The sequence below is a fragment of the Salmo salar genome, chromosome 23 (assembly GCF_965601325.2).
Source record: "Salmo salar chromosome 23, fSalSal1, whole genome shotgun sequence".
NCBI classification, from domain to species: domain Eukaryota; kingdom Metazoa; phylum Chordata; class Actinopteri; order Salmoniformes; family Salmonidae; genus Salmo; species Salmo salar.
Window position 1 is genome coordinate 42245740 of NC_138313.1, and position 14500 is coordinate 42260239.

Sequence of the window (14500 nt, forward strand, 5' to 3'; positions counted from 1 at the left end):
ACAACTAAGGTGTGGACTAACAGTGAAATGCTTAATAACTGGCCGTTCCCAACAATGCAGAGAACAGTAAAGTAGTTAATAATCGATACACAATGAGTAACACGAACTTGGCTACAGTGGGCTCAAAGTACTGCGACAGTGACAAATGTTTTGTTGTTTTGACTCTGTACTCCAGCACTTTCAAATGATACAATGACTGAGGTTAAAATGCAGTCCGTCAGCTTTAATTTGAGGGTATTTTCATCCCTTAGAAATTACAGCACTTTTTGTACATAGCCCCACCCCCATTTTAGGGGACCAAAAGTATTTGGACAAATTCACTTACTGTGGATGTATATTAAAGCAGTAAAAAGTTAAGTATTTGTTACCATATTCATAGCACATAATGACTACATCTAGCTTGTGACTCTACAAACTGGTTGGATGCATTTGCTGTTTGTTTTGGTTGTGTTTCAGATGATTTTATATAGGAAGTTAGCCGCACAAGTATTATACCTCCAAGACATGCTAACCTCTCACCATCACAAGAACAGAGTTATCTGTAATGATGGTAGCATCCACATTAATGTAAACGTTTTTAGAAACATTATACTCTTATTTACAATAAAAGTGACTACAAAATGTCACAATACATTATTTACCATTCATTTCTATTGGGCACAAAATAATCTGAAACACAAACAGCAAATGCATTTGACCAATTTGTAGAGTCACAAGCTTGATGTAGTCAGAAGCTTGATGATGCTATGAATATGGGATCAAATACTTAACTTTTCACTGCTTTAAAAATACACATCTACAGTAAGGGAATTTTTCCAAATAATTTTGGTCCCCTAAAATGGGGGGACTATGTACAAAAAGTGCTGTAATTTCTAAACGGTTCACCCAATATGGATGAAAATACCCTCAAATTAAAACTGACAGTCTGCACTTTATCTTCATAGTCATTGTATCATTTCAAATCCAATGGGCTGGAGTACAGAGACAAAACAACAAAAATGGTCGCTGTCCCAATACTTTTGGAGCTCACTATACCTACAAGGGGTACCATTACCAAGTCTGTGCATGAGGTAATTGAGGTAGATATGTAGATATAACTAGGAATAAACTGACAAACAGCAACAGCAGTGTATGCAAGGAGTCCAGGAGCAATGCATATAGTCCAGGTAGCTATTTGATGAACTAGTTAGCAGTCTTATGGCTTGGGGGTAGAAGCTGTTCAGGGTCCTGGTGATTCCAGACTTGGTACATCGGTACCGCTTGCCTTGCGGTAGCAGAGAGAACAGTCTATGACTTGGGTGGCTGGAGACAGTGATCAGGCCTACGACTGTCGTGTCATCGCAAACTTAATGACGGTGTTGGAGTTGTGCGTGGCCACACGGTCATGGATGAACATGGAGTACAGGAGGGGACTAAGCACACACCCCTGAGGGGCCCCCGTGTTGAGGGTCAGTGTGGCGGATGTGTTGTCTATCCTCACCACCTGGTGGAATCCTGTCAGGAAGTTCAGGATTAAGTTTTAGATGGAGGTGTTCAGTTCCAGGGTCCTTAGCTTAGTGATGAGCTTGGAGGGCACTATGATGTTGAATACTGAGCTGTAGTCAGTGAACAGCATTCTCACATAGGTGTTTCTCTTGTCCAGGTGGGAAAGGGCAGTGTGGCTCTGTTGGGGCGGTATGCGAATTGCAGTGCGTCCAGGGTGTCTGGGATGATGCTGTTGATGTGAGCCATGACCAGCCTTTCAAAGCACTTCATGGCTACAGATGTGAGTGTTACAGGTAAATAGTCATTTAGACAGGTTACCTTGGCATTCTATGGTGGTCTGCTTGAAACATAGGTATTACATACTGGGTCAGGGAGAGATTGAAAATGTCAGTGAAGACACTTGCCAGCTAGTCGGCGCATGTTCTGAGTACACATCCTGGTAATCCGTCTGGCCCTGCAGCCTTGTGAATGTTGACCTTTTTAAAGGTCTTACTCACATCGGCTACGCAGAGCGTGATCCCACAGTCGTCCAGAACAGCTGGTGCTCTCATGCATGGTTCAGTGTAGCTTGCCTCGAAGCGAGCATAGAATGCATTTAATTAGTCTGCTAGGCTTGCGTCACTGGGCAGCTCACGGCTGTGTTTCTCTTTGTAATCTGTGATAGTTTGCAAGCCACATCTGACAAGCGTTAGAGCCGGTGTAGTAGGATTTGATCTTAGTCCTGTATTGGTGCTTTGCCTGTTTGATGTTTCGTTGGAGGGCATTTCTTATAAACGTTCGGGTTAGTGTCCCGCTCCTTGAAAGCGGCAGCTCTAGCCTTTAGCTCAGTGCGGATGTTGCCTGTAATCCATGGCTTCTGTTTGGGATCTGTACTGTCACTGTGGGGACGACGTCATCAATGCACTTATTAATGAAGCCGGTAACTGATGTGGTAAAGTCCTCAATGCCATCGGATGTGTCCCGGAACATTTTCCTGTCTGTGCTAGCGAAACTCTCCTGCAGCTTAGCATCCACTTCATCAGACCACTTCCGCATTGAGCGCGTCACTGGTACTTCTTGCTTGAGTTTTTGCTTGTAAGCAGCAATCAGGAGGATAGAGTTATGGTCAGATTTGCCAAATGGAGGGCGAGGGACGGCTTTGTATGTATTTCTGTGTGTGGAGTAAAGGTAACCTAGAGTTTTTTTAGTCTCTAGTTGCACAGGTGACATGCTGGTAGAAATTAAGTAGACAGATTTCAGTTTTCCTGCATTAAAATCACCAGCCACTAGGAGTGCCGCATCTGGGTGTGCATTTTTGTTTCCTTATGGCCCTATACAGCTCGTTGAGTGCAGTCTTAGTGCCAGCATCGGTTTGTGGTAGTAAATAAACAGCTATGAAACATATGGATATAAACTCTCTTGATAAATATTATGGTCTACAGTTTATGAGGTATTTTAAGTCAGGCGAGCCGAACCTTGAGACTTCCTTAATATTAGAGATTGCGCACCAGCTGTTGTTAACAAAGAGACACACATCACCACTCTTGAGCTTACCCAACACTGCCATTCTGTCCTGCCAACGCATAGAAAAACCGCTAGAATATTATCCATGTCCTTGTTCAGCCAAGTTTCTGGGAAACATAGGATATTATTCCAGTTTGTTCTCCAGTGACTGTACATTCACCAATAGAACAGAGGGTAGAGGTGGATTATTTACTTGCCTCTGTAGTTTCACCAGAGTACCCGCATGTCAGCCTCTATATTGCCATCTCTTTCTTTTCCGAGTGTCAGGGATTAGAGCCTGGTCCAGGGTAAGCAGTATGTCCTGTGCCGTCGACTCATTAAAGTAGAGATCTTCATCCAAATAGAGGTTACTGATCGCTGTTCTGATGTCCAGAACTATTTTTGGTCTTAAGACATGATGGCGCGAACATTATGTGCAAAACAGGTTAAGATCAGCGCAAAAAAACAAACCGAATAGCAGAATTGGTTAGGATCCTGTAAAACGTCTGCAGTACATTCCACCGCCATTCTCAGCATCCAATGTCTGCCATGTTTTTGGATGATTTGATGACGTTGTCATTGCTCGCCCTGCTCCCTGTGCGCACTGAGTGCTAGTGCGCATGTGATGTTGGTCTGTACAAACCTTATGCAACCCGGATATAGACGGTCCGTGAATCATCGTATGTGAACGTGAGTAGATTACCTTGAAAAATATGGTCGAACATCTTGGACACAGTCCTATTATGCCTCAGTGGGTGGGAGTCATGTCCTGGAGGGATCAGCCAATCATGAACAAAATGGACTATTTTAAAATGGAGATAGTATGGACAGCTCCATTGAGGCTGTCACAGACGCTATAATGGCACAGATAAAGCTTTTTATTTAACTTGGCAAGTCCGTTAAGAACAAAATCTTATTTACAATGACGGCCTACGCCCTAACCCGGACGGTGCTGGGCCAATTGTGCGCCGCCCTATGGGACTCCCAATCACGGCCGGTTGTGATACAGCCTGGAATCAAACCAGGTTCAGTAGTGATTCCTCTAGCACTGAGATGCAGTGCCTTAGACTGCTGCGCCACTCGGGAGCCCAGTTAGTTAATGGACTCATCTCCTATCTCTATGGTTACATCCACCTTGGGGAAAAAAACACTGACAAAATAGCTGATGAAACCAACACAGTAAAAGTATAAACGTTTTAATCAGCGTCACTTCTCAGTAGTTGATGGTTGAAAATATGATCAACAGGACCTTTGTGTCAGCAGGTTATGCATGATCTTTTTGCCCCCAACTGATTTTAATAGACCAATAACAGAGACGTTCAAACCTCTCTGCCATTATGAACTTGTGTTAAGCTTACAAATCCCTGCCATTTCAACTGGGCTGGGGTTATTCTCCCCCTTCCCCTGCTAACTTGGTAACTTGTCTCTTTCCGACCCCAGCCCAGCGTCTTATACCGCGTTCACGTACTAGTCGAAACTAGGAAACTCAAATGTCAGACTTGCTAACTGGTTGAACACAGCACATGTATAACTACAACCAGCTAGCAAGTCAGGAATTTCAGAGTTTCCTAGTTCCCACAAGCACGTGAACGCGGCATTAGACCACACCCAGACAGTTTGGAAGAAATTTCTTGAAAAATTGTGGTTAGCAAAAAGCATTTTTTATTTTTGGAGGACCATTGTAACTGAAAACAATTAAAGTAAGTAATTTATTGTTACCCAGAAATTATTTGATACAGTGTGAAGAAGCTATGGAGATCAAAGATCAAAACCGCTACCCTGAGCCTTTAAAGGGGGGTTTATAGGGGAATCCTCTTCACCATTATCCTTACGATTGGAGTCCAACTGTAGTCCTAGGTAGGCCATTCTGTCTCTCTCAGCCAATCCCGGCCAGTCTTTCTGGGGATATCACACAGACTTCCTCCTCTTGCCAAACATGTTGTTGATGAGCTTGGCCATGGACTTGGAGCTGCTGTAGCGGCGTCGGTCGGCACGGTACTTGAGGTGCTCCATCACTTGTCTGATGAGCTGGGTGAAGAGGTTGGCGATCTCCTGGTAGCTCTCGGCCGCCGACACCTCCTGGAAAAGGCAGCGGTTCTCCTGCGCCAGCGAGCGGCCCTCCTCCTCACAAACCTGCCGGGCGTGGCACAGGTCCTGCTTGTTGCCCACAAGACAGACTGGCACCTCCACCTCCCTGGCAGAGTAAAGCAGAGACTGAGAGTCAGTGTATTTTCATTTGGAGAATCGAGGTGTGCTTCTAGTTTGACTAGGTATCAGAGCAGGTATCAGAAGATGGGGCATTAGCATCTCATATGAGGGAAAAGTTAAAGCGTATGACAACGACTAACTGACTTCATGCCACACATGGTTTCTTAATGTTTTTAGGCTAGTTTTAATAGGCGGGACTAAAAAAAAGCAAGCCTTTTACTGTAGGTCTAGAAATCCTGCCATTACAAACCACTGAGCTCCAGAGATATGCTGCTCTATCCAAATTAAGCCCATTCCCACTGCCTTACTGAGATGTTTTTGTCTATGACAGTTTGATGTATATGGGTGGCCCAGATTCATGCCCTCGCTCAGTCTGTTTGGCTGTTATAGATATAATGCTTGTCTGTTTATGCAGTCTTTATAAGGTGAATCCCTAACACGATCAACAGCATTATTCCAGACAAATTCTTTCCCAGTGCCACAGAATTCAAACTTTATAGAAAAGATGCATGCCTTGTCCCTCTGGGCATGGGTTACAAAACGCACCCTGAGACTTTTAACTCTGCCATTCACCCAGTCTGTCTCCCCATCTCATTGCGCTGTCCAACAAAGAACAAAAAAATAGGAAAAGCATGTGGATTTCCACTCTTTTTATTAAAAGAAACAGAGGTACTGCAAATGGTTTTGCCTCTCACCAAGCCTCCCAAAAATGTAATTCCCTGTTCAGAGGAGCTCTCACCCTTTGCAGTTCTCAATCCGTGTCTCTCTGATCTGCTGCAGAATGTTTTCAGCATTGATGAAGGATGTTCGGTCGCTGATGTTGTACACCACCACAAAGCCATCAGCCCAGTCCACCGGCTCCTCCAGTATACACCTAGCCTCAGTTCCCTGTCAAACAACACTGCCACAGTTAGGTAGCTCAACACTGAGACGTGTTCATTAGACACAAAACAGAAGAGAACGGACTGAAACAAGGGAGGGACTATCTGATCTAATAAGAAACATACATTTTCATTAATGAACATGATTATGATGTGTTCTTCTTAAATTCTCTAAAAATGTACTGACGTTTTCTCTCAAGATTCATTCTATGCATCTCATACAATCTCCGCATGAATCATTTTTAGGTTAAATAAGATGAAATCAGTCCTGTATCAAAACAGTGACCGTGGTGTATATGGCAAATGACAAGTAGCTCTTTCACACGCCGTACCCCTTGGCTACAGGTGCTGCAGAGCAGTGAACATTCCAGGCTCACACCAACCTCTCTCTGTTTCTCTCTTTAATGACATCATGGCTTTTCTTTATGAAGGTGGAGGCCGTAAAGATCGAGCCATGGGACAATGCATCTAAAGCCACTGTAGCATTCCTCTTAGGTCTTGGCTTACAGTGAGCTTTAGCAGAGAAGTACAATAGATTGGCCTTTCCCCCTCTGGGCCTCAGCCTCAGGGTGTTCCAATAAAGCAGAACTTTGTAGTAAAAACCCTCTGAGGTCTCTGGCCTGGTTGGCTACGCACAGAACAGCTTGTATGGCTTTCTTTCTTCAAAGGCAGACTCATTGGCACTCACTGCATTGGGATACACTCGTAAATCTCATCAGATTTAAAACTCTAAGGTATGGATTGTCCATGTGCCTGCAGAAAGTAAACATTAGACTGCTCCTGGGGTTTGTGCAAGGGGAAAACCAGGTCACAGAAGTGCGGTACAACGCTACCCCAATGTTGTGACAGGTGTTGTTTAGGAAGATTTGGCCTATGTTGTATTCTGTTGTACCTGAGAGCAAGGGTCGAACACCTCCAGGTTCAGCTGTCTACCATTGATGCACAATGTTTCAACAATGTTACAATAACGTTACCCAAACGCTATGACAGGGTTTTTTTGTTTTGTTAAAATACTGCTGTTTGGAGATTTTCTGTTGTACCTGAGAGCATGGGTCAAACACCTCCAGATTCAGCTGTCTACCGTCAATGGATAGTCTTTTACGATACAGTGAATCTAGAACAGAGAAGATATCCATTAGAAACCTGTGAGTAAACTAACCCTATTTACCAGTACAGGGTACATACATGTGTTTGCATGTATTACATTGATGTGCAGTGATTGCTTTAAGAACAAGAAGCACAGGTGTAATTTCTACACCATAATTAGGAAGATGGATAATAATATTTGATAAACATTGATTGGTGTTGAGATGCCACTGCACATACACTACCGTTCAAAAGTTTGGGGTCACTTAGAAATGTCCTTGTTTTTGAAAGAAAAGCACATTTTTGGTCCATTAAAATAACATCAAATTGATCAGAAATACAGTGTAGACATTGTTAATGTTGTAAATCTGCCGTTTCCAGCTACAATAGTCATTTTTCATGGAATATCTACATAGGAGTACAGAGGACCATTATCAGCAACCATCACTCCTGTGTTCCAATGGCACAGTTTATCATAAAAGGCTAATTGATCATTAGAAAACCCTTTTGCAATTATGTTAGCACAGCTGAAAACTGTTGTTCTGATTAAAGAAGCAATAAAACTGGCCTTCTTTAGACTAGTTGAGTATCGGGAGCATCAGCATTTGGGGGTTCGATTACAGGCTAAAAATGACCAGAAACAAAGACTTTCATCTGAAACTCGTCAGTCTATTCGTGTTCTGAGAAATGAAGGCTATTCCATGCTAGAAATTGCCAATAAACTGAAAATCTCGTACAACACTGTGTACTACCCCCTTCACAGAACAGCGCAAACTGGCTCTAACCAGAATAGAAAGAGGAGTAGGCGGTCCCGGTGCACAACTGAGCAAGAGGACAAGTACATTAGAGTGTCTAGTTTGAGAAACAGACGCCTCACAAGTTCTCAACTGGCAGCTTCATTAAATAGTATCCGCAAAACACCAGTCTCAACGTCAACAGTGGAGAGGCGACTCCGGGATGCTGGCCTTCTAGGCAGTGTTGCAAAGAAATAGCCATATCTCAGACTGGCCAATAAAAATAGAATATTAAGATGGGAAAAAGAACACAGACACTGGACAGAGGAAGATTGGAAAAAAGTGTTATGGACAGACAAATGTAAGTTTGAGGTGTTCGGATCACAAAGAAGAACATTCATGAGACGCAGAAAAAATGAAAAGATGCTGGAGGAGTGCTTGACGCCATCTGTCAAGCATGGTGGAGGCAATGTGATGGTCTGGGGGTGCTTTGGTGGTGGTAAAGTGGGAGATTTGTACAGGGTAAAAGGGATCTTGGAGAAGGAAGACCATCACTCCATTTTGCAACGCCATGCCATACCCTGTGGACAGCGCTTAATTGGAACCAATTTCCTCCTACAACAGGACAATGACCCAAAGCGCAGCTCCAAACTATGCAATAATTATTTAGGGAAGAAGCAGTCAGCTGGTATTCTGTCTATAATGGAGTGGCCAGCATAGTCACCGGATCTCAACCGTATTGAGCTGTTGTGGGAGCAGCTTGACCGTATGGTACGTAAGAAGTGCCCATAAAGCCAATCCAACTTGTGAGAGGAGCTTCAGGAAGCATGGGGTGAAATCTCTTCAGATTACCTCAACAAATTGACAACTAGAATGCCAAAGGTCTGGAAGGCTGTAATTGCTGCAAATGGAGGATTCTTTGACGAAGCAAAGTTTGAAGGACACAATTATTATTTCAATTAAAAATAATTATTTATTACCTTGTCAACATCTTGACTATATTTCCTATTCATTTTGCAACTAATTTCATGTATATTTTCATGGAAAACAAGGACATTTCTAAGTGACCCCAAACCTTTGAACGGTAGTGTATCTGTGATACTTTGCTCCACTGATGCAGTATGTGAACAACACTATGGCCATGATATCATGGGACTGTGGGCCTGTGTGGAGCACCTACTAGTGTTGGAGGCGTACTCCCCGATGAAGCGCTTGGTCAGAAACCGCACCAGGACAGCTGGAGGAAATCGGCGAATGAAAAAGAAAACAAGGTTACAGTTTGTCCAGTGGAGGAAAATGTATTTTCATATGATCCCTCAGGCTGAGGTTGTGTCCCAAATGGCTCCCTATTTACAGTGTGTTCACTACTATTGACCTGATCCCTATGGGCCCTACCTGATCCCTATGGGCCCTGGTCAATAGTAGTGCACTTTATAAGGTGGGTGTCATTTGGGACGCAGGCTTGGTGAGGGTGCAGGCTTGATGAGGGTGCCAAAAGCCTGAGGAATCAGGGGTTTCATCTAACCTCACACATGAAAGGTTTGGCCTGGATGGGTTTACCTCGAGGGATGTGTGCATATTTGGCAAGCAAAATTGGCTATTTCTGCTCGTTCTCCCTTTCCAGATTCTGAACACACTACCCTCTCTGTGAGAGATGAGGTCACAGCCGTCAGACTCAATTGAAGCCCCAGGTTGAGTTTTACTGAGCTCTGGTTGAAGCACTCCAGTCCACTTGCACACACACATGCTCATACACACACATACAGTAATGCACACGCGCACACACACACACACACACACACACACACACACACACACACACACACACACACACACACACACACACACACACACACACACACACACACACACACACAAATGCACACACGCAAGCACACACACACATACTGGCAGAAACACAGAAACAGACCGATACACACCTACAATGTAAAACATTTCCTGTAAAGTGTACAGTAACTTAATGGCAGCACTCTCCCTCATACACTCACTGTCACACTCACACACAGATCCCTGCAGTCTCTGGGCTTCTAGCCTCACAGCACAGTCGGTGCATCTCCACAGAAAACACTCTGCAGTGCAGTGTGCCAGGGGGAATGGTACACCCTGCTGTTTTATTAAACACATATACCAGGGTCGTATTCACTAGGCACCAAACGGAAGAAAATGGCCTGCAACAGGGAGGGGCTAACCTGCACTTGTCCAATAAGAAACAATTGTTTTCATTGAAAAACATTTTCCATTGCAAAACGTTTTGCTACGGTGTGCACTAATGGGCTCTGGGCCCCGAAGGCTGCAGTGACTCACTGAATACTGATATTTACCAAACAGGACACCATGCAGCCACAAGACTCTTAATGAGTCCCCCTGCCTCCCTCAAGTCCAGACAATGAAAAACGACTGTACAGTCACTGTCCCTCCCAAGTTAATTTCAATTGATTTATTGTGGAAAATACATGGGGTTTCTTTCACTCACAAGTCCCTCAGAGAAGCTGATGCACATAATAAAGATTGTGATCATTGTCATTAGTATTCACTGAAATATTTTATTTCCCTATTACATTCATATCTGGAGCTATATTTATTACATTCATATCTGGAGCTATATTTATTAAATTCATATCTGGGGATATATTTATTACATTCATATCTGGAGCTATATTTATTACATTCATACCTGGAGCTATATTTATTACATTCATATCTTGGGATATATTTTTTACATTCATATCTGGAGATATATTTATTACATTCATATCTTGGGATATATTTTTTACATTCATATCTGGAGATATATTTATTACATTCATATCTGGAGATATTAAGTGATGCTTTTCCATTCATTGTGTACAGCCATATATTTGATCAAGGGTCATTCTGCATATCCAGTACTATATGAGACTAAATACTCATAATGAAGAGTTACACTGATTGACCCCTCATAACGGATTTGTTTTCTCAGACCACACTCCCCTCCATATCTGAATGGGTCTCCCATATATTATCACATTGTGGGACAAATTATGACTAACAGTGAGATTAAACATTTATTTACATGCTCCCACATACACTCTTAGAAATAAAGGATTAGATTTTTTCTTAAACACTTGTCACTGGGGTGGTACCCTGTAAGGTCATCCTTTGAGCCTTTAGTTATAGCAACATGATTGTACCCTTGTTCATACCTCAGATAGTACCTTTCTTACATATAGTCCACAGGTACAAAAGTATGCATTTAGAAAATGTACATTTAGCCTTTATAGGGTAGAACCACAATAAAAAGTTATTTGTTCTTTGTAAGTGACAAAAATGTTTACCTCTGCCATAGACTACTTAAAGTGGCACAACACTTTGACTCACGGGTGGCCAAAAATAACTAACGGAAAGCCATTAAGCCACGCCTCCAATATAATTTCCCAGTGTGCCTTGCCTTTTCGAGTGAATTGTAGAGTTACCACCCATTACTGTATTTGTTAATGACAGAGAAATGTTTAGCCCTGTGGCCTTAACCGAGCGAGGTCCTAGGTGAATTTTGTCATTCAAATTTAAGTAATTATAACAAAATACATCTCATAAGGCTTTATTTTGAGGGTCTATGCTTACCCTAATACAGTATGCTGAAACTCATGGTTTAAAGGCCACGTCAGATTGCAGTAATTTTTTACATTTCCTGCTTATTCTGGCCCAGTTCCAACCATGGAAAAGTTTCCAGAATTTTGCAAACCTACCTGCAATTCACACTGTGCTAGCTTGCAAAGGGATATGTAATTCCTTTTGGAATCCAGCCAGAGTTAGACTATCCAACAGTTGGAATTATTATTTACCAGCAACCTGCATTCACTGACTTCCAGGTTCAGGGACAATGTGAAGAGACTAACTAAGCCATTTAAACTGGAACAACCATTTCAGTAACGGGTGCAAAAAATCCAACCGTATTGATTTGTTTAGAAAAATTCATGTTATTTAAGTTTATGTATCATAACATTAATGAATCAATGCAAAATCACAGATATTTAAACATAAATATGATAATGATTATGGTACAAATTTGCATTTTAGGGTACCACCACAGTAACCACGGTTCCATCCACAGTTTGTATGCGAGTAAAGTCATACTGTATAAAAACAATAACAGCTGTGATGGAAACAGGAAGTTTCGGTGTAACTTCATAAATGTCGACCGATAATTTGTTCATTCGACATGGTGGGATCTTTTGTGTCAGTAAAATCCATAATAAATACAAATACAAATACAAATGCAGTTCAAGAAATAGAGTTATAACCATAATAACCATCATATCAAAGTCAATTTGAAGCCACGTGATGAAATGTTGTGTAGTCCTCCAAATGATGTATGATGAAACCATTATTTACATGCTCCCACATACATACAGGTGTGTACTTGTATGACTTTGATCTTGAACTTGTTTCTCTTTAGAAGATTGATTAGTAGATTACCCCCCCTCTGCATATAGACTACCATATATTCCCCTCCCTCCAGGCACAGTGTCTCTATCTGACCTAGAGATTTCTCTGCTCTCCGGTGGATCTCTCACCTGATTTCCCAGCGCCCTCACTGCCCAGCAGGGCCAGTTTGATGTCGTTCATGTCGCTCTTGATTTCTCTCCTCTGATCTCACTCTGGTCCAGTCCTGTGCAGTGCTGTTAGCTGGTTAGCTTTCGCACACTAACATGCCTTTTGGTCGTGAGAGCAACAGAGTGTGGACTGCCCCTTCAAAGAGTGGTTTCACAAATGCTTCCCTCTCACAAGACGCACACCCCTCTTCTTCTCTCACTCTCCATTATCTCTTTCCCACTCTTAATTCCTAGCTCTCTCCTTTTGTCTGCCTTTTTCAATCTTTTACTCTCTGTCCTCTGTCTGTCTCTGTCTGTTTCTTTCTCTCCTCTCCGTCTTTCCTCTCACTAAGGTGGAGGTTACTTCAAGGTCACTGAAGTAAGTGAATATTTTCTTTCCTCTCTTTATGCTTCCATCTCCGGCTGTACAGTATTCTATGCCTCTTTTCACCATGTGATGTTTGCTTTTTCCCCTTGGGTGAATGTTCTCTACATGGTTTCATTGTTTTGAAGTGCAGCTCCCTCCCCCTATTCACCTATAGCATTACTGTTCACATACTGTAATGTATTTAGTTGTACTTCATGGTGCATACAAATAAATACATTCATTACATACAATCTACAGTGCACACATTGAAGAAGTTCCGGTGGTGAGTTGCTAGTGGCCATGCTACTGGCAAAGTCCTGGATTAATACTGTATGACATCAATACTCTGTATCAAAACATCGATCATACTCTGACATACTCTGTTTTGGATGAGATGTCAAACAATCCATCTCCTCAGCTTCCCACCACACAAAATGTGGCACGTGTAGCCATTCCATCATCCTTAACCTCAATTTCATAGACGGTAGCCTAACACCAGCCAAGAAATGCAATATTATAGAAATGTCTGCCATTTTATCCCCTAACCTTCTTTTGCTTGTGCAGGGCCTTTGTGCCCCATTCCAATCCGATTTAATTTGATCTTATTGTATCTGTTGAGTGTAAAGCCACTGGCCCACTTCCAGAAGAAAGCCTTAACTTGTACCCCAGCCTGTCAAAATGGCCTGTTCTCCCTTGGCTGTGTTAACCTAGGATAACACTGTTTGGGAAAACTGAAACAGCACTGTTTAACTGGTTTAAAGTTAGGTTAAATGCGAGCAATTCTAGAATCGAAAATAATAACATAGCCACGGCATGTTGATCCTTAGCAGCCGTATTGCGTGGTACTCCATTCAGACACAAAGGGCTTTTGAAATGTTTACTAAAATATGGATTTGCTCTTCAAATGGAATCTCACTTCAAATTGTATACAGAGGGGCTGACCTCACATGAGGAGACATAAGTGCTACCACATTGCAATGAGTTAGGGATGAAATGAGGACGGGACATGTTCTGCTTCATTATCTTTAAAGGTGCAATCTGAGATACAAACGACAACAAAGGGGTCACTGCATTCATTTATTTTGGGCAAAAAGCTGAAGGATAGAGATAGATAAATGTAACCACACAATAATTCATAGATTGATTTATGGGATGCAAAGGCTGATCATCCATGAGATCAAAATTATTGTTTAAGCTATACAATGTCATTGTTTACAAACAATGGAGTAAAATAAACTTATAGTTTGGTTTCTGTTGGGGTAAGACAGGATAACTATGAGGCGTATACAGTTGAAGTCGGAAGTTTACATACACCTTAGCCAAATACATTTAAACTCAGTTTTCACAATTCCTGACATTTAATCCGGGTAAAATTTCCCTGTCTTAGGTCAGTTAGGATCACCAGTCTATTTTAAGAATGTGAAATGTCAGAATAATAGTAGAGAGAATTATTTATTACAGCTTTTATTTTTTTCATCACATTCCCAGTGGGTCAAAAGTTTACATACACTCAATTAGTATTTGGTAGCATTGACTTTAAATTATTTAACTTGGGTCAAATGTTTCGGGTAGCCTTCCACAAGCTTCCCACAATAAGATGGGTGAATTTTGGCCCATTCCTCCTGACAGAGCTGGTGTAACTGAGTCAGGTTTGTAGGCCTCCTT

At 42.2% G+C, this 14500-nt stretch overlaps 1 protein-coding gene across 1 annotated transcript; it reads right to left on the reverse strand.

Moving 5' to 3' along the window:
• Nucleotides 1-4623: 4623 nt before the first annotated feature.
• LOC106584607 (ras-related and estrogen-regulated growth inhibitor-like protein) lies at nt 4624-12714 on the reverse strand. Its single transcript, XM_014170080.3, has 5 exons — nt 12451-12714; nt 9057-9113; nt 7097-7170; nt 5915-6063; nt 4624-5161 (listed from the first exon to the last, which is right to left on the reverse strand). The coding sequence occupies exons 1-5, from the start codon at nt 12500-12502 to the stop codon at nt 4876-4878; spliced, it is 618 nt and encodes a 205-aa protein (XP_014025555.1). The 5' UTR covers nt 12503-12714; the 3' UTR covers nt 4624-4875.
• Nucleotides 12715-14500: the final 1786 nt, after the last annotated feature.